This window comes from Protopterus annectens, chromosome 1.part2, assembly GCF_019279795.1.
Source record: "Protopterus annectens isolate FY-2018-M chromosome 1.part2, PAN1.0, whole genome shotgun sequence".
Classification (NCBI taxonomy): Eukaryota; Metazoa; Chordata; order Ceratodontiformes; family Protopteridae; genus Protopterus; species Protopterus annectens.
In genome coordinates, this window is record NC_056727.1 from 912,802,879 (window position 1) to 912,830,108 (window position 27,230).

Here is a 27,230-nt window from a genome sequence, read left to right on the forward strand (position 1 = left end):
TCATCATTTTTCATGCGGACAGGGTCTCTCAGGACCAATCAATCCTTTATGCCTAAAGTGGTATCCAGTGTGGCTCTTAATCAGACCATTCATTTGCCAACTTTCTTTCCCAATCCACAGAACAAGGGGGAATGGATTCTGCATTCATTGGATGTGCACAGACAACTTAGATTTTACTTAAACAGGACAAAATCCTCAAAGAAAATCTGAACAACTACTGCTGGCATTTGCTGCAGGGGCAGAGGGAAAGGCTATTTCAAAGGAGACTATTTCCATATGGATAAGCCATTGTATTCGTTTCTGCTATATGCACCATGGTAAAACTATCCCCCAGGGGATCAGATCTCATTCCACCAGGGCTGCATCTACTTCTACAGCCTACCAGAGACATTCTAGAATCTGCTACCTGGAGCTCAGTTCATATGTTCACCAAACATTACCATTTACCTTTCTTTAAATCCAGAGCTGGGTTTGCCACTGCTGTCCTGCAGGTCCTAATGCTGTATAATTTCCTCCACCCTACCATAGCTTTGGGAATCTACCCAAATGTAATGACTGCAACAGTGAAACACGAAGAACATCTACATTTATGGTAAGTGTACACAACTGTACTTTCCTCATTTGGGTTCACTGTCTTCTATCCTCTTGATGTTCTTCGTGTTTCACTGTTGCAGTCATGACATTTGGGTAATTTGCTGGCAGTTTGCCCTCAGTCGGCCTGATTTAACAAAGTCTTGGGTCCTGCGTCGGTTGCTGTCCCTTCTTCCATGACATCAGGTTGTCGGGTATAAAACATGCAGCCGACACCATTACATCAGTCTTTCTTACCGTGCGGTGCCCGAAGCAGAAGCAGTTAGCAAGTGGCGGTTGGCCAACTCCTTAAATTTTTGTTTTAGAGTTTCAGAACCGAAGTCTTTCAACTTAAAGCCAAGTACCCCGTTGGGGAAACTATTTCTTGCTCCTTACCGATGTCAGTAAACGTTAATTGCATTACTTGTGGAAAGCAAGTACCTCATAAAAATGTTCATTCGTACTGTATTCCTTGCCTAGGCCCTGACCACGACATACCTTGCTGTAAGTTTTGTGCTTTATTTAATCAGCGCACTATTCGTAGTCGGTACATTTTTGCCTCTAAATATTTCGGTTCTCAGTTTAGGTATTCAGAAATGTCGGTTAGCGATCCGACTACCAGGATTCTGAAAAAAACGCACAGATAGGCCGCCGAGGTCCAAAACTGCAGACTACGCTTCTCCTAAGCCAGTTGCCAGTTAGCCGGTACTCAGTGAGGTGCTTTTGCAGCCCCAGATACCCACTACTTCTGATTCGCAGGCCTCTACTGAGACCCTGTCGGTGTCCAGTATGCTGCGAGATGCTTCACCTATGGAACCTGCGGATTTCTCTACCTTGGACGGGTTTGGAGCCGCTGTGCAGGCACCGGCTTCTGAGGGTGTATTCCGGCCTACAGACTTGCACATTAAATTGACACCGCCTTCATTACTAAGGCCTAAATCTCAATCTATGTCTAAAAAACCAACGCCCTGGCCACATGTTCAGGCCCCTATGCCCAAAAAACAACTTCTACCTCAGCATAGGCCTTTGGCTATACCTCCTGTACTAGATATTGTTGATGATGTGTTCTCAGAATCCAGTATGGCCCCTGATTCCCTGCCTCTGGCTCCTAGTAAACCTAACCGATACTACAGGGTTCCTGAGTCCAAGTTCCTTTTCAAATATCCTCTTGGAGATCCAGAAACCATTTCTCAGGGGCCAAAGGGCATTAAGGCTTCTACTGCTGAAAATCCTACTCCTTCTGATAGAGACTCCAGGGCGCTGGATAGATGGGGTAAAAAGGTTTATACTTCTGCAACCTTGGGAATCAGAGCTTTAAACTGCCAATTTCATATTTTAAAATATCAACAGCATGTTATTGGACTGCTTAAACAGAAAATGATGATTCCTGACTGTGTGGAAAATAGATTTTACAGGATTTAATGCATTCTGCTGAACAAGTTGGAAAACATACTTTACAGTGTGGTTTAGATTCTTTAGAGGCCTCCTACAGGGCTGCAGTTACTGGGTCTGTGCTTAGAAGGCATTGGCTTAAGGCGCAATCTTTGCCTGATCATGTTAAAGCTAAATTGTTGGATGCTCCTTTAAATCAGGACTGCCTGTTTGGCAATAAGGCTGAAAAAATTCTAAAAAAGACGAAGATAAAGCTAAATCTATGCAAACTGTTAAAGATTTCTTACAAGTGCAACCTCCAAGATTTAGTAGACACTGGTCTACTAAGAATTGGTCCTTTCCAGCCCCTTCCAGATCCTATCAAGCCAAACCCAGACACAGCAAAAACCCCAGGTTTCAATCCCAGGGGACTCTCAGAATTGAGCAGTGGGGGGGGGGGGCCTCCACTTCCAAATCTGGAAATAAGACACCCCCCTATTGTAAACAATCTCAATGACTTCCTTTTAAAATTACCAAGCACTTATCTTTTAACCGCCCCTTTGGGGGGGAAGATTGCTCTTCATGCAAAGAACTGGGAGCTCATAACCCAGGACAAATGGGTTTTAAATATAGCGTCACAGGGATACAGATTTCATTTCCACATGTTGCCAACACCAAACAGGTGGCCAGACCTGCTCCCAAATCAGTGGGCAGAGGCTCAAAAACAAGTACTTTCCCTTATAAGCATGGGGGCTATTCAGTTGGTACCAGAAGAGGAAAAGGGACAAGGTTTCTATTCCATGCTTTTTCTGGTACCCAGCAAAGACTAATCATGGCGCCCAATCCTGGACCTGTCTACTCTACTCTAAACACATTTCTGGAGATTCCAAAATTCAAGATGCTGACTCTTCACCAGTCACTTTCTATGCTAGGCAAAGACGCCTGGTTGGCAAAACTAGATTTAAAAGAAGCATACCTGCACATCCCAATCAGGGAATCTTGCAGAAGATACCTACGCTTCAAAGCAGGCTACTTGCATTATCAGTTCTCTGCACTGCCCTTTGGCTTGTCTACTGCGCCCAGGGTATTCACAAAGTGCCTGGCTCCAGTTATTGCATTTTGCAGGCAAAGAAATATTTAAATATATCCATACCTGGACGATTGTCTAATTCAGGCAGAAAACCAGGCCATACTTCTAAATCATTTGGCGTTTGTAAAAAGGGTTCTAACTTGTCTGGGGTACACCATAAACGAAAAGAAATCACAACTGGTACCTTGTTAACAGATTACATTAATGGGTGCAAGCTTGAATACAACTGCCCAGATGGCTTTCCTCATGCCAGAGAAGCAAATTCATTTGGTAACTTCAAACAAGTGGCCACACAAACCCTGCTATCTGCAAGACGAATACTGCAAGCCTTGGGGTTCATGGCCTCCTGCATTCTTTTAATTTCATATGCAAGACTGCATATGAGGAAACTACAGTGGTATCTAAAACGTCTATGGAGTCAAAATTGTCACAGCCTGGAAACAATGATTCCTATCATACCTTGCCTACGCCTAGAGTTCCTATGGTGGGCAGAAGCCTGCCACCAAAACAAGGGAGTACCATTCACACTACCCCCCTGCTGCCCAAACCCTAACTACAGATGCATCAGATTATGCGTGGGGGGCTCACCTGTCAGGGAAGTGCATTCAGGGCAATTGGAACCCAAATCAAATGCACCTACATATCCATCAAAAAGAAATGCTAGCTGTAAAGAATGCTCTGATAGCCTTCAAGGACTAATTATTCCAGGACAACTAATGGTAAAGAACGGACAACACCACGGTTAAGTGGTACATAAACAAGCAGGGGGGGTACACATTCCTACCCCCTCTGCAGACTAGCCGTGGCATTGTGGAACACACAGCCTTGATCTACCAAGTGCATCTACAAGCTTAATTCCTGCCAAGAAAATTGAATACACTGGCAGATGGAGTAAGCAGAAACCTCATGGACCCACATGAGTGGAAACTGGAACCACGGATTTTCAACATGTCGATAAGCGAATGGGAGTCCAGACATAAATCTATTTGACTCACCCCAGAACTACCAGTTGGGCAAGTTTTGCACAAGGACTCCCCAAAAACAAGCCTGGAAAGTGGATGCTCTGTCCTTCAGCTGGAAAAATCAGTCTATGCCTTTCTTCCTCTGCCTTTGCTCTCCAAAGTTCTAGTAAAAGTCAAACAGGACAAAACAAGGATGATTTTGATTGCTGCAGACTGGCCACGCCAGCAGTGTTACCCCCTCCTGCGCAGTGTGTCGCATGGCACCTGCCTCAGACCCCCCTTCCCTGCTGTCTCAGCAGGAGAACCAAATTCTGCACCCTCCTCTTCCAGCATTGAAACTTGCAGCCTGGCTAATCACTTAAATTCACCCTTATCACTCAGCAAACCTGTGATGGATGTCATTTTGGAGGCCAGGACACCTAGTACTAGAAAATCTTATGCTGATAAATGGAAAAGATTCTTTGCCTGGAACCAATCTTTAGGAATGAGCACAGCAGCACCCAATTTACCTCAGATTTTGCAATACTTAACCGAGATGCTTCACAAGGGGCTGTCTTTTTCCTCCTTTAAAATCCACGCCTCAGCTATTTCAGCTCACTATAACACAGAACCACCCCTTTTCTGTCATCCTCTGCTCAGGCAGTATCTCAGAGGGGTAAAAAACTTGAGACCACCCAGGAGAGAGCGCCTACCCCTGCCTGGGACCTTAACTTTGTTTTGGAGAATCTCACTCTACCTCTTATCGAGCCAGCTGCTACTGCAGACTTAAAAATTCTTTCATGGAAAACAGTCTTCCTTTTAGCATTCACTTCAGCTAGAAGGATATCCGAATTACAGGCCCTTATGGCAGTGGAGCCCTTCCATCATCATTCATGTGGACAGGGCATCTCTCAAGTCCAATCCATCCTTCATGCCCAATGTGGTTTCCAGTGTGGCTCTTAATCAGCCCATTCATTTGCCAACCTTCTTTCCCAATCCACAGAACAAAGGGGAGCGGATTCTGCATTCTTTGGATGTGCACAGACAACTAAGATTCTACTTGGACAGGACTAAATCTCAAAGAAAATGTGAACAATTGCTGGTAGCATTTGCTGCAGGGGCAGAGGGAAAGGCTATTTCAAAAGAAACCATTTCTAAATGGATAAGCCATTGCATTCATTTCTGCTATAAGCACCATGGAAAACCTATCCCCCAGGGGATCAGATCTCACTCCACCAGGGCTGCATCTACTTCTGCAGCCTTTCTCAGAGGTGTTTATACCAGGGATATCCTAGAAGCTGCTACCTGGAGTTCTGTACATACTTTCACCAAACATTATCATTTAATAATTTTCTCTAAATCCAGAGCTGGCTTTGCCACTGCTGTCTTGCAGGGCCTTATAGCTGGCCCTAAAGCTGTATAAACTCCTCCTCCCAACCATAGCTTTGGGAATCTACCCAAATGTAATGACTGCAACAGTGAAACACGAAGAACATAGTACAGTTGTGTATACTTATCATAAATGTAGATGTGTGAGTGTATTCACTGTTGCAGTCCTGGTTATGCTTCCTCCAGCCCCCTAGTTTTTTCTGGCTATACCTTTCCTTTCCTAAGCTTAAAAGCCTTTTTGGTGCATCTGTTTTTGGTTGGAGGTATACTTTTGTGTTTATTTGCTCCCCATTAGGGGGGCACCTGACATCTGGGGCAAGAAAAACTGATGTAATGGCGTCTGCTGCATGTTTTTATACTCCTGATGAACTGATGTCATGGAAGAAGGGACAGCAACCGACACAGGACCCGAGACTTTGTTAGTCAGGCCGACTGAGGGCAGCCTGCCAGCAGAGTACCCAGATGTAATGACTGCAACAGTGAATATACTCTAACATCTACATTTATGGTAAGTGTACACAACTGTACTTTAGTTTGCCTCATAGAATTCATCCTAGCCTTAGGACCTATTATTGGAGCATCCTTGGTGCTGGACATGAGATTGCTTTCTGTTCAGTTTATCTATCAGTGTAACCCACCCCAACCACCACCATGGTGATCATAGTTTTAAGCCATCCCTTGCTGTTAGATTTCTCTATAGGTTGGGATAGGTATTTACTTTTGTGTAGTTTGCTGGCAGTGGTGGTGCTAGATTTTCACTGTTGATTTGCATTCAAAGTTCACCAACAGGAAGGGGCAAAGAGGTGGGTGAAGGACTGGGTAAACTTGTTTTAGTCAGTGTTGGATTTCTGGGAGTGTGTCGTGTGCACCCAAGTCCCCAAATGTAAGAACTTTAAAGTCATAATACTGGTTGTTGTAGGGGGTAAACCAAACCAATAGGGACTGGTCAAGGAGGGGTTTCTTCCTAATTCAACAGTAAGAATGCATCTAATTTTTAAAAGGTACAATTATGTGCAGATGTCAATGCATTGTTAATGACTTTTCAATTGTGTCCATTGCTTCCCACTTTATATTGCAATCTTTATTCTTGCTGTTACCAGCTCATATATGCTTTAAACTGCTGCATATTCAAATATGTTTGGAGACATAGTCGGCATGCACTTTCTTGTCTGCTGCATTTTTTCTGTATGCAGTTCTGCTTTAACATAGTTTCCAGATTTTGCTTAATGTGTTACATTTGCATTGAACACTGCACAGTGTTCTGGTTATACCCACTAGTGGTAAAAAAGTGTATTTGCTGTATGTGCGTGCGCATGTGCTTATTTGTGTGTGTGCATATGTAATATACACAGTGAGTGAGAGAGAGAATTGCAGCAAACAGTAAGTGTTTTTAAACCAAACAAAAATGTAAGTTTCTTATTTTGTTTTGTTAGCAAGAGGAAAGGTGCGGAGGGCGTAGCAGTTGTTCCTGCAAAGAAGAAGAAAGAGAAAGAAAAGGAGGCCAAAGAAGAGCAGCAGCTGAAGGTTTGTTAAAATTGTAAATATTGTCAAAGGGAGTGTTTTTGTGGCATTTGTAAAGCAGGTTTTCAGTGCAGTGTAAATTAATGTGTCATATCCAACTAATGTGCTTTTTCATGAGGAGGAAGAGGATTTAGACTTGCTGAGGTACTACATCTCTTGGTTACAATAGTTATAGGCTTATGTCAGGAGATCAAAGTTTCAAAAAACTTCATATAGTCGAGGTCATATGATCAACTTTCTGAAACTTCAAACAAGATAAAACAAAACAAAAAAATCTATATTTTTGTGTGTGGGGGGGGGGGGGGGCAAACCTCCTTCCATCCTGCATCCCTTATGAGGGAGGCTGTGCCTCCCACCCCCTGTAAATCTGTATAGAATGTATACCAACTCCAAGATTGCACTGTAGTGGGCGGAAAAGGTACATTCTCTGCTCCCTTGATTACCATGATCTCTATACAAAAGCTTTGACTAACTTTGGAAAGTTGATCATATAGCTTCGATCATGTGAAGTTCAACTTTCTGAAACTTCGGTCTTCTGAAGGGGACCCATTTATATTTAACCATATACTTTGTAACAGCTAATGATTTCATCTTTAAACCAAGTCATATATACACATATGCGTGTGTGTGTGTGTGTATATGTATATATGTATGTATATATATATATATATATATATATATATATATATATATATATATATATATACACACACACACACACACACACACACACACACTTATACATATATATAATATATACATATAGAGAGATATATATAAAATGTATGTATATGTTTCACATTTAATATATTTAACTTTTTATATGTCAATGTTAATTTAACATTTTATATGTCAATGTTAATTTAACATTTTATTTAATTTGTAAATCTAATTTAATTAATATTAATAGTTTTTTTAACCTGACTTTAAAGTCAATATTATTTAACATTGCACAACAGCACAAAGGTACACCAGATAAATAGCCTGCTCTACAGGACAGCCAACAGGAAAAGCATAAAATGGAGCAGAATAAAAGTGGCCAGCAGTTATCAGAATAAAACATCTGTAATGGAATCCAAACGTAAATGCTTTCACAGTTACACAGACAGCTTTTTCAGGCGATACTATTAGTCAGAAACCTTCATCCCTTAAATACAGTGCTTAACATTCAAATCCACTACCTTCCCAATTTGCTTGTTGCACATTTAAAGGAACACCATCATTGCTACTGCAAAAGCAGCTAATACTAAATGCATATACCAAATCTAGTTGCATTTTGTATTTGATGAGCGTTTCTGACTAATAGTATTGTCTGGAGAAGCGGTCTGTGTAACTATGAAAGCGCTTGCGTTTGGATTCCGTTAAAGATGTTTTGTTTTTATAATTGCTGACCATACTTTTATTCTGCTCAATTTAATATTTAACATTGCAAACATTATTTTAAATTAACATTAATATTATATGTATTTTAAATGCAGATGTTTTTAACAGTTGTATATCCTCATGACCTTTTTTTTTTTTTTTTTTTTTTTTTTTTTTTTTTTTTTTTTAAGGTATTCTTTGACATTTTCTCAGTAACTGTGGAGTAACTGTGTGGATGCACGAACTGTATATAATGTATTTTTTTTTCTTTGTCAAAATGTGTGTGGTTTATTTTTTTCTTGTCTTGTCATTTCAGTGGGGTCAAACTGTCCAGGGTAAAAATGTCCCATACATATTTTTTGCTCTACATCATGTGGTACCTACTGTAAATCCTGTACATATTGCAGTACATATTCACCAAAACAATTTTCTGAACCTACCTGGACTTACTACAGTCACTCAGTATGCAGCCAAACACTTTTTGGTAATAGGAGATTTCAACTATCCTTCTATCGATTGGGTGACATACACGAGCACAGATGTGCTCACCCTGAGGTTCTTAGATTTTGTCAATACTAATGCCTTGGAACAGCTAGTCTGCACCCCCAGAAGAGGCTCAGAGGAGGAGCAAAAACGCTGAAAAATTTCTCCAAAGTAAACTTCAGTCTAGTAGGCGATGGTATAAAAAGTTTCAAACCCCCTACTAACACAGCCAACAATGACTCCTATGTAGACAAGTACAGAAATGCTCTGTATGACCACCTAAATAACTGTTTGGACTCTGCTGTACCTGACTGGATCAAAACCAGGTCCTCCTTAAAAAAAATAGGCCACCCTGATGGTGGACATCAGCCCTTTTTTCCCCCCCGTTTTCTACATGAGGTCGGGGTATCATGTTAACTGTTGCCATTTCTCTCAATTCATTGCCACACTCCTGCCTTCTTCAACACTCATGCCTGACCATCGCAGATATTTTCACACAATACATCCACTTTGCTGGACGTCCTCATTTCCTCTTACCTTCTTCCTGTCTGTCCCAAATCTTCTTCACCAGATTGTCTTCTGCTTTTATGCATGTGTCCGAACCACTGTAATCTGTTCTGTGATCTTTTCTGCAATTGGAAATACTTTGGCTGCTGCTTTTATGTCCTTATTTCTTCATCTGTTCCACAGTGTGCATCCTGTCCCCTTGTCAGATACTTTATTTCCATCACCTCTAGCTTTGTCATCTGCTCTACCTTTACTGCCCAGGTTTCTGTACCACACAGTAGTACTGGTCACACCATCGTTTTGTACACTTTACTTTTCAGCTTCTTTGGCATTCTTCTGTCATAGACTACACCTGACACTCTATGCCATTTTGGCTGTAGCCCCTCTGATTCTAGCTTTGACCTCTTCATTCAGACTTCCCTTCTCCTCAACCACCCCTCCCAGATACTTGAAGCGATTTACCTGTTCCACTATCTTCCCTTCCATCTCAATTCTCAGCTTCTTCTCATCTCCCCATTTTGCTTCTATTATCACTGTGTTGTCTGTGCTTCGTTTCATTCCACATGCCTTCAGTTTTGCATTCCATTCCCCTGTCCTTTGCTGAAGTACTTGCTCAGTCTGCCTGTAATGCCACATCGTCTGCGTACAGTAACTTTGTTGAGCAGTGATATGTAAGCACAAGAGGGAACTTAGCAGAAGAATATGCTCCATACCTTGAATAAGCAAATCAGATGTCTTGTAAAGTCATCTAAAGCTAGTTACAAAGCTAAATGAGCATCCCTAGCTAAAGATAATCATAAGACATTCTTCACCTGTGTCTGAAATCCAAAAGGGGGAATGCCCAACTATGTGCTGAACTTATGGTGGATGGTACTTCTCATACTGAACCTGAGGAAATTGCCAACCTGCTAGCTGACAGATTTGGTGCAAACTTCACCTCCCTGTCCCCACCAGTCATATTTCAAAGCACACCTGACTCCAGTCCTGTACCTAGTATATCCAAAGAGCAGGTCATATACTCTCTCACCAAGGACAAAAACATGGCCTCTGTAGGACCAGATAACATCCCAGGCTGCTTACTTAAACCATCAATCAAACAATCTAAAACCAGACCTAGTTGAACCTTGGCACAATTTTAAACCTCATCCTGAGCAGTGGTTTTGTCCAGCAGAGAAAAGAACAGCAACAGTAATCCCCTTGCTCAAAGGGGGTCCATCAACTGACCCTGGGAACTATAGACCCGTAAGCCTAACCAGTCTTATCTGCAAGGCCATAAAAAGAATCATTATGGACCTTATTAGCAAGGACATAGGCGACCTTCAGATTCTTGGCCCGACCCAGTTTGGCTTTAAGGGTAGGTCATGCTTATTGAACCTGGTGGACGACTTTGAGAATATCACCAAAGCCCTGGATGAAGGTAAAACAGTACATACTGCCTATCTTGACTTAGCCAAGGCTTTTGACATAGTCCCCCCTCAGGTATCATTGAGAAACTTTCCCAGCTGGGAATTAACCCATACATCACTGGATGGGCAGCCAACTGGCTCACTGACCAGAACACATACTGTCAAAGTTGAAGATTCCACCTCTACCAGTAGACCAGTTACCAGTGGTGTACCCCAAGGATCTGTGCTGGGCCCTGTATTGTTTGGAATCTATTTCTTGGAAGTCCAGGAGAAAGTATATGCCTGTGGCTTACCAAGTTCACTGATTGCAAACTCGGCGCAATCATTGAGTCTCCAAATCACATATTACAGAAGTGGCTAACAGACAAATGATTGGTGCCAAAGCCACGGACTAAAACTAAAAGCAAACAAGTGCATTATTATCCCATTTGGCAAAGAAGACGTCCCTGCAAATTACAATATTGACAGCACCCCCCCCCCCTAAGCTCAAACTCAGTGGTGTGAAACTTGGGAATACTAGTTGATAGCAATCTAAACTTCAGCCACCATGTGTCCACAGTGGAAAGGAAAACCTCCTACATTACGCATCTCAAAAGTAAGGGCATCACATCCAAAACTAAGGGTATTATAACTCCTCTGTACTCTACCCTCACCAGACCACTAATGGAATACAACGTTCCCTTTTTGCGTACATCTCACCAGACACCTGCAGCAACTGGAGGGACCATAGAGGTTTCTCACCAAAAAAAATTCAGGGCCTACAAAACATGACCTACATGGAAAGTCTAATTGTCTTGTCACTTTACTGTGTATCTTACAGGCTTCTGAGAGGCGACTTTTGCCTGGCCTACAGAGCAGTCTCTAACTCTTTCCAAATAGAAATGCAGCACATCAGCAAATCAAATGAGACAAGTCACTTACTTCAGGGATCTCATCCTAGTCTGTGGCATTAACAGAACATGCTGGAGAGGCAGATACATCTCCCAGAAATTCTGCTCCTCTGGAATAAACTCCCATTTTATGTGAAGCAGAGCTCCTCAATGACCCTATTCAAGCGCAACCTAGACAACTGGATGGGAGACTGTAAATTTACCGCTGGGGTGGCACCTATGTCCCTCATGGTTAGGAGCACTTGGTGCTGGGAATAGACCTGCTCTGCAGATAACGACCATCTTATTTAACATTTTGGTTATCAGGAAAGTCCGACTTGGAATGAGCCAATTTTCAGTAGAGGCCAAGGGAGAAATGCTCCACACGCATATCTTTGTAACGTGGGAAGAAACTGGAGCACCCAGAGGGAAACCCACATGAACTTGGGGAGGACATGCAGACTCTGCAGAGAAGGAACCCTAGCCAGTTATCAATCCAGGGTACCTCTTGCTGTGAGGTGAAAACGCTAATCTCTCTACCACTGCGCTGCCATCTAACCCAGGTCAGTTAGGGAACACTGGTGTAACATGGCTAAGTTTGTAGGGTCTACTTTACATTACCGACACAACACTTCACCGACACACAAAACACCGACCCCAAATTACCAAAACCACACAACACCGACAACTCACAAAACCGAACACAATTACACCGACACAAACAACGTAAACTACACATGACACACAATGACATATCCACTAACCCTAACCCTAACCCAAACCCTAACCCTAAGGTCCGACACTACCGCACAGTTACCCTACCCGCACCCTAACTCACTTAACCCACCCCTACACCTAAAGACTGTCACTATCGCACACTTAACCTACCTGCACCCTAACCCTAACTCACTTAACCCACCCTAAAACATAAAGCCCGTCACTATCGCACACTCACCCTACCCGCACTCTAAACCTAACTCACTTAACCCGTCCCTAAACTACAGTCCGTCACTGTCACACACTTACCTTACCCGAACCCTAACTCCGACACTACCACACACTCACCTTTCCCACACCCTAACCCAAAATCCCACAATATTGCACACTTACCTGACCGCTCCTAACTCCGTCACTATCGCACACTTACCGAGTCGCGCTCACACGTTACCCTTGTCAGTCTTTCGGCTGTCGGCAAATCACCTTTTCGGTCAACTTACCTGTCGGTCGTTTCATCTCTGTCTTCCGCATGTCGGTGAAGTGTTGTTTCGGTAAAGTAAAGGGGACCCAGTTTGTAAAGGTCCTAGGGCCGTTAGCCTAGTATAGTCCTATGGACCTATGAATTAACTCACTTGCAAGTTAAGATGCACTCATCCAAATCAACAAGCAGGTGCTTTCATGTAAAACATTAGAATACCATTACCTGTGCTCTCCCTGCATTTGCATTGTTCATAGGTTGGTACTAGGGTATCGGCCCTAGGGCCTATACAAGCCTAGCAATAAAAATTCCCTGAATATTTCTTCCCACAATATTTACTTCCCTGAACCCCTGTCTAGCAGGGCGACTGACGTGATCCCCTGGCTGAATTTCTTATCTCCCATCCAGTCGTCAAGGTTCCTTTTAAAGAGGGCCAAGGAAGCTCTCTGCTTGACATGTATGGGCAGTCTATTCCGGAGTATGGGGAGTCTCTGGGTCAAGAACCTATCCCTCCAGCATGTTTTGTTCATTGTGATGACAAGATTTAGATCCTTGGAGTGTGTGGCTCTGAGGGGTTGAGATAAGTGGAGCGTGTCCAACAGCTCAAGGTTTGACATGGCCTTGTATGTTAAGCAGAGATTGCCTCTGAGTAGACGATATGCCACAGAGTATAGCTGGAGTTTTTTTTAGACAGTCAGCATAGGGCATCTGCTTTAGGCCTGTGATTCTTTTAATGAGGTATTTCTGTGGTCTTTCCAGCTGTTGCAGATGTCTTGTGAGGTACATAGCAAACGGGGCGATGTACTCTATAATGGGTCTAATGAGGGATGAGTACAGTGGGACAATGACCATCTTTTTTCTGGATGAAAATACCTTAGTGATGAGGTGTGCCACACAGAAGGATTTCCTGACTGTTGTGGCAATGTGGTTATCGAAGGTGAGACCACTGTCCACCTGTGTCCCCAAGTCTCTCGTCACACTTTCAGTGTTTAGTGTGCTGCCACCTATGTTGTAATTCATGGGTACATGTTTTTTCCCCAAAGGGGATAACTGTACATTTCTTGGCATTAAGCTTGAGCCCATGGCTCTGGCACCAAGCATCTGTTTCTGTAAGGCCCTTTTGTAGAATGTCCACATAATTTGGGGATTCAATAATGACTCCCAGTTTGCAGTCATCTGCAAACTTTGCTAGCCAGAGTTCCTTAGTGTTGTTGGCCTGTACTTCAGAGAAGTAGATGCCAAACTAGCATTCCCAGGACTGAACCCTGAGGTAGTCCACTTGTCTGGACCTGGATTTGGAGTCTGCTACTTTTACAGTCTGGGTTCTGTCAGTATGTTCAGTATGTTGCATGCTCTGTATAGACTTTGATGGTGTTTCAAGCCTGTTTGCATTCTTTTCAAGTTCTGTAATTAAGGGTGTTTATCTAGCAAGACCCTTTTAGATGTTTAAGATCCCTGATTATTTACATTATTTAATATAAGAGAGGTAAAATAGCATCCCATAGACTGCATTTCCCGTCCCTGTCCTTGTATTTACCTTGTTAGGTGGAGTTGTAGCCGAGATGCATAGTGGTTAAGCATTGCAAAACAAGGAACTTTGTTTTTTTTTTTGTAATGTACTCCAATCTATCTAGTGGTAGCATATGTAGAGGATAAAGGTGTTTTAGTAGCACTTCGTTTTCTGACCTGTAAGTTCTAAGTTAGATAGATGAGTATTGGACAGTCTTGCAAACATTTGGACAGGGCTGCACAAGTTATTGAGGGAAGATGGATATTTGTCGTACAAAATTATGCCTTGTGAAAGAGCAGTTCTCCCATGCTGGATGGGTGCTGCATCCCCATACCTTCTGCTAACCTAAATAACCAAATCAAAGGCTGCCATTACTCTCAAGTAAGAGAGAGGTATATATTTGAACTTAAAACAAGGCTATTCATTTTTTTAACTGAATTTGAACAGTATTTTCAGTACAGCTGAAATTGTATTGTTTCATCTCTTGAGTTTTGGCAGAAATATTTACACTAATGTGGATAATATGAGGGGCAATTTTTGGTGAATGGGCTACAACATAAAATTGCTTTTGTTACCACTTCCTGAGTACTTTGTTTGTTTTTCCTTAGCTTGATTTAATCTTTGATATAAAATTAACATGCCTTTTCCTTTCAGTGTAGCAGGGGAATGGTATTTGTTTTGGTTTAGACTGTTTCAGCAACCTTTGACTAACTTTTTGTTAAGAGGTGCCTTTGATTTAGTGCAAGCTGTATGCATTTAAAGGATTTTTTTTCTTTAAAATAGTCACCCTTTAATGCGTAATGTGATGAAAATGTTTTTAATCAACAGCTACTATGTCTAGTCAGAGTAATCTGATATTGAAGGATAATGTTTGAAAAGAGCACCCAGATGTCCTTCAAGAATGCAACTGCAGTCCTGACATATGGGTTGTCCTGCCTCAGGCAGCCCCTCGGTCGGCCGGATTCCAAAGTCTGGGTCCGGCGTCGGCTGATGTCACCTCTTCCCCGACGTCAGAGCGGCTGGGGTATAAAAACATCAGACGACGCCATCTTCTTCAGTCTTTCTTGCCGCGCAGTGCCCGAAGCAGAAGCAGTTCGCAAGTGCCGGTCGGCCAGCTCCTGTGTTTTCAGTTACCGAAGTCATCAAAAAGCTAAGTACCCCGTTGGGGAACCTTTTCTTGCCTCAACCGATGTCAGATAAAACTGCAAAAGTTAATTGTTTGTCTTGTAAACAAATACCTCATAAGGACTTCCATTCTTACTGCCTTCCCTGCCTGGGCCCAGACCACGACGTCTCGGCCTGTGCTTGCTTCAATAAGCGCACTCTCAAGCGCCTGGCAGAATTTGCTGAAGACTTTTTTGGGGAAAATTTCTCCTATATTATGCCGTCGGAACAACCGACAACACACATTTCCAAAAAACGGAAGGACCGGGACCGACATTCTCGGCCCACGTTTTCCACCAACGACACGCCAAAGCCTACTGCGAGTGCATCGGTCTCTTCGGAGGCGGTAACTCAACCGCTCCAGACCAACGACACCGCTTTACCGCACACTACGGTCCCGGAGGTTACCCCGGTGACGGTTGTTGATTTACCTCCTGAAACCGAAGCCCAGGACTTACCTGACACCATACCGGTGGATAAAGTTACTCCAACACGTGGGGCAGCTAGGCCTCCGGTCCCTATGTCCATCAAGGCCTACACACGTGCCAAGGCTGCCATCCAGGCTAAGGCTCACCCTCCTAAATCCTTTTCCCAGAGTTCCACTTCTGATAAACAGATCTTGACTTTAGCCGCAGATCTAATTTTTTTAATCAGAGGCTCTCGGGCACACCCAGACAGAGGTTCTCCGCCGCCTGCAGATAAAAGGCCTAGGGTTGAGCAGACAGATACCCTTTCCTCAGATGAAGCCTCTGGGGACTCAGACCATTCAGATTCCCAGGAAGAATCCTTCCAGGCCTACGATGATTCTGATGCTGATGAATCCATTCCCTTTGCCTCTCCTCCAGAGGATATTTCTTTCGGGGAAATTCTCCACTCTGAGAGAGCATTTTCAGTGGCAGGGCCAGGATTTCTCTGACTCCAGGAAAAGGCTACGTACTTTCCTTAAGTTACCCCAGGACAGGCCTTTAGCTATTCCACCAGTGTTAGATGTATTGGATGATGTATACTCAGACTCCAGTGCTTCCTTTGATTCTCTCCCTCCTGCTCCTGTCAAGCCAGACGGATATTACAGGGTTCCTGAAACTCATAAGCATCTCTTTAAGGCCCACTCTGTGGATCTAGAAACTATTTCTCAGGGGCCCAAAGGAGTGGCCACCTCCACGGCCAAAAACCCTTTGCCCGCAGACAGGGAATCTAGGTCCTTGGAGAGATGGGGCAAAAAAGTTTATACCTCAACCACCCTTGCCATGAGGGCACTTAACTGTCTTTTTCATATGTTTCAGTATCAGGATTTCTTGATGGATGATTTGCAGAAAAAGTTAGCCTCTCCAGAGCCTTTAGATAGAAAGGCCTTGCAGGATTTGGTTCATAATACTCAGCAGGTTAGCAATCATTTTCTTCAGTGTGGTTATGATGCATTGGAAGCTTCATGTAGGGCAGCTATGACGGGGCCGTCCTACGTAGATATGCTTGGTTGAAAGAACAGGAATTGCCAGATTATGTTAAAGTAAAGCTCCTAGATGCACCTCTGGAAAAACAGAAGCTATTTGGTGCTAATGCACAGGATGTGTTGAAATCTATTGAGGAAAAGGCTAAATCAGTACAAACAGTCAAAGATTTCCTCCAGGTTCAGCCACCGAGGTTCAGCAGGAATTGGCCTTCAAAGAATTGGTCCTTTCCAGACACTGACAAGTTCCAAAGGGGAAAAAACAGGCGTGCTCGAGGTAGAGGGCAATACCGAGGCTCCTACAGGGGCTGCCAATGGCAACCAACTAATCAGAGAAGTGGCGCAGGGACTTCTACTACTCCACAGGGACTATCACAATGACTTGACTTTGACACCGCCAACCAAGGCTCAAAGAGAAGCACCTTTAGGTGGAAAATTATCCTTATTTTCAAAGAATTGGCACGTTTTAACAAAGGACAAATGGATTCTGGACATAATAGACAAAGGTTACAGGTTCCACTTCCATACCTTACCAACAAGACAAGGCATGCCAAACCTGCCACAAAATCAAAGGGCAGAGGCACTCATACAAGTTTCAAACCTGTTACAGATCAAAGCAATAGAAAAGGTTCCTCCTCAGGAACAAGGTCAGGGATTCTACTCAAGACTGTTCCTTGTTCCAAGAAAAGAAAAGCAATGGAGGCCTATACTGGACTTGTCTGCTCTAAACACTTTTCTCATTGTGCCAAAATTCAAAATGCTGACGTTACAGCAACTTCTTCCCATGCTGGGCAAGGGGTCTTCACTGGTTACTCTGGACCTCAAGGAGGCATACCTGCATGTCCCAATCAGACACAGTTGCAGAAGATACCTCAGATTTCTTGCAGGGTCAGAGCATTATCAATTCTCAGCATTGCCGTTTGGCTTATCTACTGCGCCCAGAGTATTCACGAAATGCCTGTCATCAGTAATTGCACATTGCAGACTCCAGGGGATACAAATGTACCCTTACCTGGACGACTGCCTTATACAAGCGGACAGCAAACAAGCCTTGATAAGAAACTTGGACTATGTCATACACTTACTACAGGCTTTGGGATACACAGTCAATATTCAAAAATCAAGACTACTGCCATCCCAACAAATAATTTTTCTAGGAGCCAAACTGGACACAAACTCACAAATGGCTTTCCTCACAGAAGAAAAACAAGAACAATTACCAGATTACTTCAAAAGCCTAGTAAAGCTCACCCAGATGACTGCAAGGAAAATCCTGCAGGCCCTGGGTTTCATGGCATCTTGCATTCTTCTGATTCCACTGGCAAGACTACACATGAGAAAACTACAATGGTACCTAAAAAGTTTATGGTCTCAACACAGCCACAACCTAGAAGAAATTATCCCACTCATTCCATGTCTCCAAAAGGAATTTTTGTGGTGGGCACAAGCAAGTCAATTAAACAAAGGCATGTCCTTCAGCAAACCTCAAGCAAGCCAAACCATTACAACAGACGCCTCAGACCATGGATGGGGGGGCGCACATGGAGGGCACATGCATGCAAGGGCAATGGACTCCCCGGGAAATGCATCTGCACATAAATCTAAAAGAGATGTTGGCAGTGATTCATGCAATCGAGGCCTTCGAAAAATTTCTTCAACAAGGTCATCTGCTAATAAAAACAGACAACACCATTGTCATGTGGTACATAAACAAACAGGGAGGCACTCATTCTTACCCCTTCTGCAGACTAACAAGGCCTCTTTGGGAAAAGGCCCTGAAACTGAACTTACAGTTGCAATCCCAGTTTGTTCCAGGCAAGGACAATGTTCTGGCGGACAGTCTAAGCAGAAACATTTTGGACCCGCACGAATGGATGCTGCATCCCGACATTTTTTCACAAATAACTCCTGCATGGGGAAGGCCGGACATAGATCTCTCTTCCTCTCACCGCAATTATCATTTGAAGAAGTTCTGTTCGAGGACACAGCAATCCTGAAGCCTGGAGAATGGATGCTCTCTCCTTCAGCTGGAATTATCTGACAATCTATGCATTCCCACCTCTACCATTAATGACCAAGGTGTTACTGAAGATCAAAGTAGAAAAACCGAAAGGTGTTTTGATAGCTCCAGACTGGCCAAGGCAGCACTGGTATTCATTACTAAGGAGCATATCTCGCACCAAGCCGTGGCCCCTGCCTCAATGGCCTCTGCTTCTAACTCAGCACAAATACAGGACGGTTCATCCCAACCTGCAAACATTGCAGCTGGCAGCTTGGAGGGTCCCATGACTTCCACCCATATCTCTCTCTCCAAAAAAGTTCAAGAGATCTTACTGGAAGCACGCAGACCTTCCACCAGAAAAACTTATTCAGCCAAATGGAAGAGATTCATCACCTGGAATGCCAACAAGGGTCAGGATGCATCAGTAATAAGCATGCCACAGATACTAGAATACTTGGCAGAAATGCTTCATAGTGGCCTTTCATATTCTTCCATAAAAATACACGCTTCAGCAATCTCAGCAAAATACAACTGCGATCCACCTGTGTTTTCACATCCTTTGCTAAGACAGTTTCTAAGAGGGATAAAGAATATCAAACCTCCCAGGAAACCACCAGTGCCTGCATGGGACCTCAACTTCGTCTTGGAAAAATAAACTCTTCCTCCTCTTGAGCCAGCAGCATCTTCAGAAATGCAATTTCTCTCCTGGAAAACAGTTTTCCTGTTGGCAGTTACCTCAGCAAGAAGAGTCTTGGAGATACAGGCCCTCATGGCAGTACCTCCATTCCTCATTTTTCATCAGGACAGAGTTTCTTTAAGAACCAATCCTTCATTCATGCCAAAAGTGATATCCAGGGTGTCTAAATCAAGCAATTCACCTGCCTACTTTCTTTCCCAATCCTCAAAATAAAGGGGAAAAGCTGCTGCACACTTTGGACATACACAGACAATTACGCTACTACTTGGACAGAACAAAGGCCAACAAAGTCTGACCAACTATTTGTAGCTTACGCGGCTGGAGTGCAAGGAAAGGCAATTTCCAAACAATTTCAAAATGGATTGGACACTGCATCAGATTCTGTTACTCCTTCCATGGAAAAGGTGTGCCAGCCGATATCAGGCCACACTCCACCAGAGCTATAGCCACCTCCACAGCCTTTCTAAGAGGGGTGGCTACAAAGGACATTCTAGAAGCTGCTACATGGAGCTCCGTGCATACATTTTCCAAACACTACAACCTGCCTTTATACTCCAGATCCCGAGCAGGCTTTGCTTTGGCAGTCCTGCAGGGCATTTTAGCTACACCATCTTTTTCTTGGATCCTACCACCCCCAGCTTGGATATGGTATTCAACCCATATGTCAGGACTGCAGTTGCATTCTTGAAGGACATAGTACAGTTTTGTACCTACCATAAATGTAGATGTCCGATAGATATGCAACTGCAGTCAGGTTTACCCTCCCTCCTTCCCCTCTGTAATTTACTTTTTTGGGTCCACTACCCCTTTTCCAACTTAGCTGGGGATAGCTTTTATGCTTTATCTGTTAGTTACTATTGTGCATGTCTGGAATTTTATCCATTCTCTAAATTTAGCCTCCTTTGGAGGGCACCTGGCATCTGGGGCAAGAAACACTGAAGAAGATGGCGTTGTCTGATGCTTTTATACCCCAGCCGCTCTGACGTCGGGGAAGAGGCGACATCAGCCGACGCCGGACCCAGACTTTGGAATCCGGCCGACCGAGGGGCTGCCTGAGGCAGGACAACCCATATGTCAGGACTGCAGTTGCATATCTATCGGACATCTACATTTATGGTAGGTACAAAACTGTACTTTTTGCTTCAGTATTTACTGTTATATAGTTATGTACTGTAGTTTGCTTTTGTGGTTGAAATGCGGTAGTCTTGTAATCTCAAATGAAGAATTTGATTTGAATTGACTCCATTTTGTTCACCATTGTCATGTCTAATATGGCTTAATAATTTAGAAATCAAATTCCTATTGTAAGCCGCACCTGTGTCAAGCTGTTACCTTTGTAGAGTGAGCTTATAATGTTGGCAAACAGAATCTTCACTTTTTTCATCTTTGAGATTGTTGGTTGCTTGTTTGTGTTTTCCTGTTAAGGGTATTTTGTCAGTTAAATTTAGCCTAAGTTTTTGGTCATTAAGTTTTCAGAAGTTTTTTTTTTTTTTTTTTTTGTTCTGCTGATAGAATAAACTAATTGTACTGTAGCTTTTTTAATGAGTGTAATGTTCCATATTGCTGAACAGCAGAAGGCTGTTTGTGGTGGACAGATTGCTCTCAGAAAAAATTTTCTTAATATCTTTTGGGTTCTTTTCTTGGTCTGTACAGCTGTAAAGACTGCACAAGTTTTAACAGGGCAATAAAGTAAATGTTAGAAGGTTTGAATGTGTTTTTATTGCAGATTTTTATTTCACAGATTAGAGAAGAGGAGAGCAAAGTCTGGTAAGGGGTAAAAATTGTTCAAGAAATAGTGCATTAGTGCACACCAATGTAAGGTATAGAAAATTCTCAAGAAACAAAGGGGAAAATGTCTACATCAGGTACTGATAGCTTCTCAGAAAGGTGGAGAAAGATCCTTTTCCATTGTCAGTACAAAGGAAGAAGAAATTTTTTTCAAGGTGCATAACGGTCCTTTGAGAGCTGCTGTTATTTCTACTGTCCATTCTCTAACTTCTCCCTCAACAGGAGACTCCTGCTGTCTGTATAGATTGTGGTGAACTGACACAACACCTTCACCAGCAACACCTTTTGTCTGTTTTTGAACTGGAGTTGGAACTAGCCTAGTGGCAGCCACTTGGATGGTGTTGCTGCCATTTTGTGGAGGAATGTCATGTGTCCAAATGTGACAGTTTGCTAATTGGTGTACCTCAGATTTGGGTCATTCCCTTGGGCAAAGGCACCTCACAAACTCTGTTCAGGTTACTTAGATTGTTTTCAGCACTGTTATATTTATTTATTTTTATTTTTTGACTGGATAAGCACACTGGTCATTGGACAGTTTTCTGGCCCAAACTGGATCCATAATGCCCCCCCCCCCCAAAAAAAAAACAAAACAAAATGCAGTCGTTAACAAAAGTGGTATTAATAAAATGAGAAATAGTCGTATTCATGATGAATTAACAGTAAACACTTTTTAAAAACTTTAAATAGAAATAGTGCTGAGCATATATGACTTTGTCCAAAGAGAAAGAAGTCATTAAGAACAACTCTTTTTGGTATCTGGACCAGAGTAAGTAACTTCTGTGTAAACCCACCCCAATTCCAAAAGACTGGCTTTTGGTATAAGGCCTACCTTATAAACAAGCTTACACTGGGGCCCAATTCCAAAAGACCTGCTCTGTCTAAATTACTTAATCTGAATAAGTCATTTGCACTGAGAGCAAGGTTTTTGGAATTGGACCCTTTGTTTTTCTTTTTTTAAATATCTTTTTTAAACATGTCATTTTTTTTCTTTTTTAAACAATTTTCAACACATTCATAAACAGTAATATTAAAGCAACCATGTAACCAATGACAGTTGCAGAAAAGCAGCATGGCAAGAAAAAAAAAAAAAAAGGTTCAGCAAAGGCACTACAGGTTACGTCCCAACCTAAGCATTACAAATCCAGCAACATTCTTCCTCTCACTGGATTGAGTATTGTGTTGGTAACCATGAAAAACAGTTTACAAATCCTGAACCTAAAGAAATTATTTGGTGTCAATTATGATCACCTCTAGGAGACTCAGCAAGGCAAAGTGCTAGTGTAGAGTTTGTGGTTTATCAGCAAATTCCGGTGGGAGGGGGTGCACTGTCCGTGAAATTCCCTGGGGCTTTTCCAACTGCTCTTCCAACATCAACTCTCTAACCATTGTCATTAGTCCCATATATGGTAGCTGATCTCTCTTCTCTCTCTCTCTTTCTCTCTCTCCCCCTCATGCAAATCAAATTCACCTCTAGCCACTTCCCAGGTCATTATTTTCTGGCCCGTCCTCATCCTTTCTAAAACTTATGTTATGTGGTCCCATCTCGCCTACATTCCTTACTCACAGGTTCGGAGCCGAGAATTGGCTCCGACTTGGCCAAATTTCTCTAGCACGAAGTCTCTAATTGGTTGGGCTAACCCGGTATCCCAAGATACCTCGACCTAGCCCCAGATCTCGTTTGCTGCTCGTAGAGTTAGGACGTGGTCTCGCCTGGCTGTGGCTAAGTACCCTTTCAAATACTTTTTCTAAGTATTTTAGCAGTCTGTTATTTTACAAAAGCTATTTTAATAGCTAGTTTCTCCTTGTCTAAGTTTCATTGTGAGTGTTAGTGAGATTGGCTGTTTGTGGTATCCCTTTGTTTGGCGGGCTAGGCCCGTTTAAGTTAGAGGACCTAGTCCTCTCCTATGTTGTTTTTTCTGGTGTTATACTGTAGTTGGATTTGTTCTTGTCTTTCCCTGCTACTCCAAGAAACGTTTGATTTAGAGTTCCTTGGCCGTTAGTGGTGTTGGTTTTCCCGCCTTCCTCTTGTGTCGTTGTCAGTTGACAGTGTGCTGTTATTTTTTGCCATGTCTAAAGAGCAGAAGGAGCATAAACCTCCGGGTTTAAAAAGTGTACTAAATGTGGCTATAAAATGTCTATTACGGATGGCCATGCCATCTTTGTATTGTCTTGGGGCTATTCACCTGCAGGAGTCCTGCAGTTTCTGCCACACTTTTAGCGCGAGGGTACTGCAGGAACAAAAAAATAAACTGATTTTGAAGGGCCTGATTAAGCCCTCCTTTGAGGAGTCCTTAAATTCTTCTTCTTCCAGTCCTAAATGTAAGCCTTCCAAGGCCAAGAAGAGATCTCCGGCTCCGTCTGCTTCCTCGGAGCCCCCAGGGAAGGTTAAAATAGTGGTTGCTGCCTCCTCGGCTCCATTGTCCTCTGGGCTGCAGGAGACAGTCTCTAGTATGGATACTTCCTCCTCGGCTCCATTGTCCTCTGGGGCCGCAGGAGAAGGTTTCGATAGGGGATACTACCTCCTCTGCTCCATTGTCCTCGGGGCCGCAGGAGGTATCGGTGGTGCTGGAGCCTACCTCTGCTCCGATATTATTGGAGCCTATTCGGAGCCAGTCACCCAGTGTCAGGCATGTCTCTGGGTAGGAGATCCCTATCTCCTTCTATTTCCTCCAAATCCTCTAAGCTCTCTGATTTGGATGTGGATATGGTGGTCCAGAGGCTCCTGCAGTTGCCGGTGCTGGCAAAACTGTTCTCGGCTCCCGAGCCAGTCCCCATTCTGGTACCTGTGATTCCTCCTTCGAGCACCCATGTGTCGTCGGAGCCAGAGTGCTCCGTGCCGAGTGATGTTCTCGTGTCGGCTCCGATACCCCATGTGAGTCTATCGGAGTCGGCGTCAGCTCCAACCATGTCGGTTCCATCCTCTGGTTTGGGTACTTGGGTTTCCTCAGTCAGACCTAAGGGGGATACCTCGGGACTACTGTCTGTTCCGAGCCTCCCTCTTGGTGCTTCAGCTCGGGGAATCTCTACTCCGGTCGTGGTCTCCGAGACGGGTCGGTCCTCTGATTCGGGGACCTGCCTTCGAGGCCATGAGGAGCGCACTGGCCAGATCGTCAGTTACATCACCTGGATCAGTCACTCCGCCCCCTTACACCTCGGCTAGAGCCTCTGACACCCCTCTATCCTTGGATGGCAGAGCCCGAAGGTCTGGGGATACCCCCTTGAGTGGTCCCCTACTTTCTGAGGGCCTCTCAGAGTCTGTGCCTGAGGAGCCCCCGGTAAGAAGTTGTGCAAGAGGAAGCACATAGACTCCCAGGACGAATCCCTCACGTCCGATACTGACCTCGACGAGTCAGAGGGGTCCCCCCAAGTTGTCCTCCGATGTCTCTTTCTCCGACATCCTGGAGACTTTGAGGCAGAGAGGCGACTGGCCGTCCAAGACCCCCCTCTGAGGAGGAGTCGGTATTCCGCAAGACCTTCGGAGCTCAACCCTCTGCCTCTTGGGTGTTTCCACCCTTCGAACTTCTGGACTTGATTTGTCGAAGAGTGTGGGAGAACCCTGATTCCGTGGAACCGGTGCCCAGACGTCCAAGCAAGTTTCTGTCGGCTCCCCTGGGCAAAGAGTTCCTTACCAAAGGGGTTTCGGTAGATGCCTTGGTGGTGGCGGCAGCCACTCAGAAGGAAGTTGCAGAGGCTTCTTCTTCAGTCCATCCTCCTAACAAGGAGTCAAGGAGTATGGACCGGTATGGGAAGCATACCCTGTCTTCTGCGACCTTTACCTTACGGTCGTTGAATTACCTCTCTCATTTCACTCTGCTCCAAAGAGATCTCCTGAAGGAGCTAGGAGATACTAAGACAGGTAATATGCCTGCGGCGGTAGCGCAGACTGTTAATGCCCAGTTGTCTACCGTAGGTTCCATTGTCAACTCGTCTATGAGGCTCATATCTTATGCAGCCGAAGGGGCGAGTAGGGCAGCTAGCTCAGGCGTAGCTCTTCGAAGGCAAGCCTGGATGCGCCTGTGTCATTTCGCGGAGGCCTTTAAGACTTCCTTCACTGACTGCCCCTTTGATGGGTCCTCTCTCTTCGGACCCAAAGTGAAAGACACCCTCACCAGATGCGAACAGGAGGGAAAGACCCTATCTACCGTAGGGGCCCATTTTTCTCTCCCTTCTAAGCCTTATCCCAAGGCTCAGAGAGGAGGGAAAATGTGGTTCAAAAAGTCTGAGGCCCTTTCCTGCAGCTCAAGGTGAGTCCCCCTCCAGAGGCGGGGGGGGGGGGGGTTATTCCGGAAGACACCGTCCTAGAGGCAGAGGAGGCCCCCTTTCGTGGTTCTTCTTTCCAGCATTCCTGAGGCGTTGCCCGACTGTGCTATTCCGGAGCCAGTCGGGGGCTGAATTTCGTTGCATCCGGAAGCCTGGGAAAGCATCACCCAGGATCGTTGGGTGCTTCAAATAGTTACCGGAGGTTACACTATTCCCTTTGCGTCGACACCCCCCCCCCCCCCCCAGTCAGAAGGATCCTGGACGTCCCACCCAGTCAGCGGGATCAAGCAGCATTAGAAGTGGCAAAGCTGCTAGAAAAAGGAGTCATCCAACCAGTCCCCTCAGACCATGTTGGATCAGGAACTTACGACTCTTTTTGGTGCCGAAAAGAACAGGGGACCTGAGACCTATTCTGGATCTCGGTCGACTGAATCACTACGTTCTGAAGTCCAAGTTCCGGATGGTCACACTTCAGTCCATTTTTCCACTGCTGGAGAAAGGAGTATGGATGTGCTCCATTGATCTCAAGGATGCCTACTACCTCATCAAAATGGAGAAGGCATCCAGGAGTCATTTACGCTTCCGGTTAGGAGCCAGTCACTTCCAGTTTCGTGCCCTGCCCTTTGGTCTCACCACAGCCCCCAAGGTGTTTACCAAGTGTTTGGCAGAGGTGACAGCTCACCTGAGATGTTTAGGATTCCAGGTGTTTCGGTATCTGGGCGACTGGCTTCTCGCTGCCCCCACCAGGCATCTGCTCGTTCAAGCCCGGGAGATGACCATCTCGCTTTGTCAACGTCTAGGAATTACTTTGAACTGGGAAAAGTCTGCCTTGCAGCTCTCACAGCATGTTGTTTTTATAGGCGCAGAGCTAGACTCTCTATTCAAATGCGCGCCTTTCTGCCACAGGACAGGATAAGAGTGTTGCAGTCTCAGATCCACACACTGTTGCCCCTCAGAAAAGTTCAGGCCAGGTTAGTTCTTCAGCTCTTGGGATCCATGGCCTCCACCATCATGCTGGTACCTCTGGCCAGGTTACACATGCGGATCCTACAGTGGCTCCTGTCGGTTCAGTGGTCCTTTCAGAAGCTTCCTCTTTCTCACCTGATATTTCTCACGGAACGATGCAAACAGGACCTCCTCTGGTGGCTATGCTCCTCCAATCTGGACAGAGGAAGGAGCTTGATTCCTATGTCTCCAGTGGCCACGGTGACCACGGACGCCTCCCAGATGGAGTGGGGGGGGGCATTATCTAGGCAGGATGGTCCAAGGCACCTGGCAAGATCACGAGGTATACTTGCACATCAATGTTCTGGAGATGAGAGCGGTGTTTCTGGCATTGTGAGCACTCCAAGACTCTCTACCTCGGGGAACGATTGCAATTCACTCGGGCAACATGTCCGTAGTGTGGTACCTGAACAAGCAGGGGGGAACCAAATCTTATCCCCTCTGCAGAGATGCCATGTGAGTGTGGCAGTGGGCAGTGTCTTCCCAACGGTTTCTGTTGGCAACGCACATTCCGGGGAAGTCCACCGTGATAGTGGACAGGCTAAGCAGAGCTATTCTGATGCCTCACGAGTGGTCCCTGAACAACCGAGTGGCGGTTCATATCTTCAAAAGGTGGGGTCAGCCTTGCTGCGATCTCTTCGCCAGCCCCCTCA

The 27,230-nt window shown here is 44.5% G+C and overlaps 1 protein-coding gene across 1 annotated transcript in view; it reads left to right on the forward strand.

The window, feature by feature from the left end:
• Positions 1–27,230, forward strand: part of PARP1 (poly(ADP-ribose) polymerase 1) — a 2,301,307-nt gene that overhangs the window by 360,443 nt on the left and 1,913,634 nt on the right. The window contains exon 5 of the mRNA XM_044060208.1: positions 6,795–6,885. Within this exon, the coding sequence (XP_043916143.1) occupies positions 6,795–6,885 (91 nt within the window). The remainder of the gene's footprint in view (positions 1–6,794; positions 6,886–27,230) is intronic.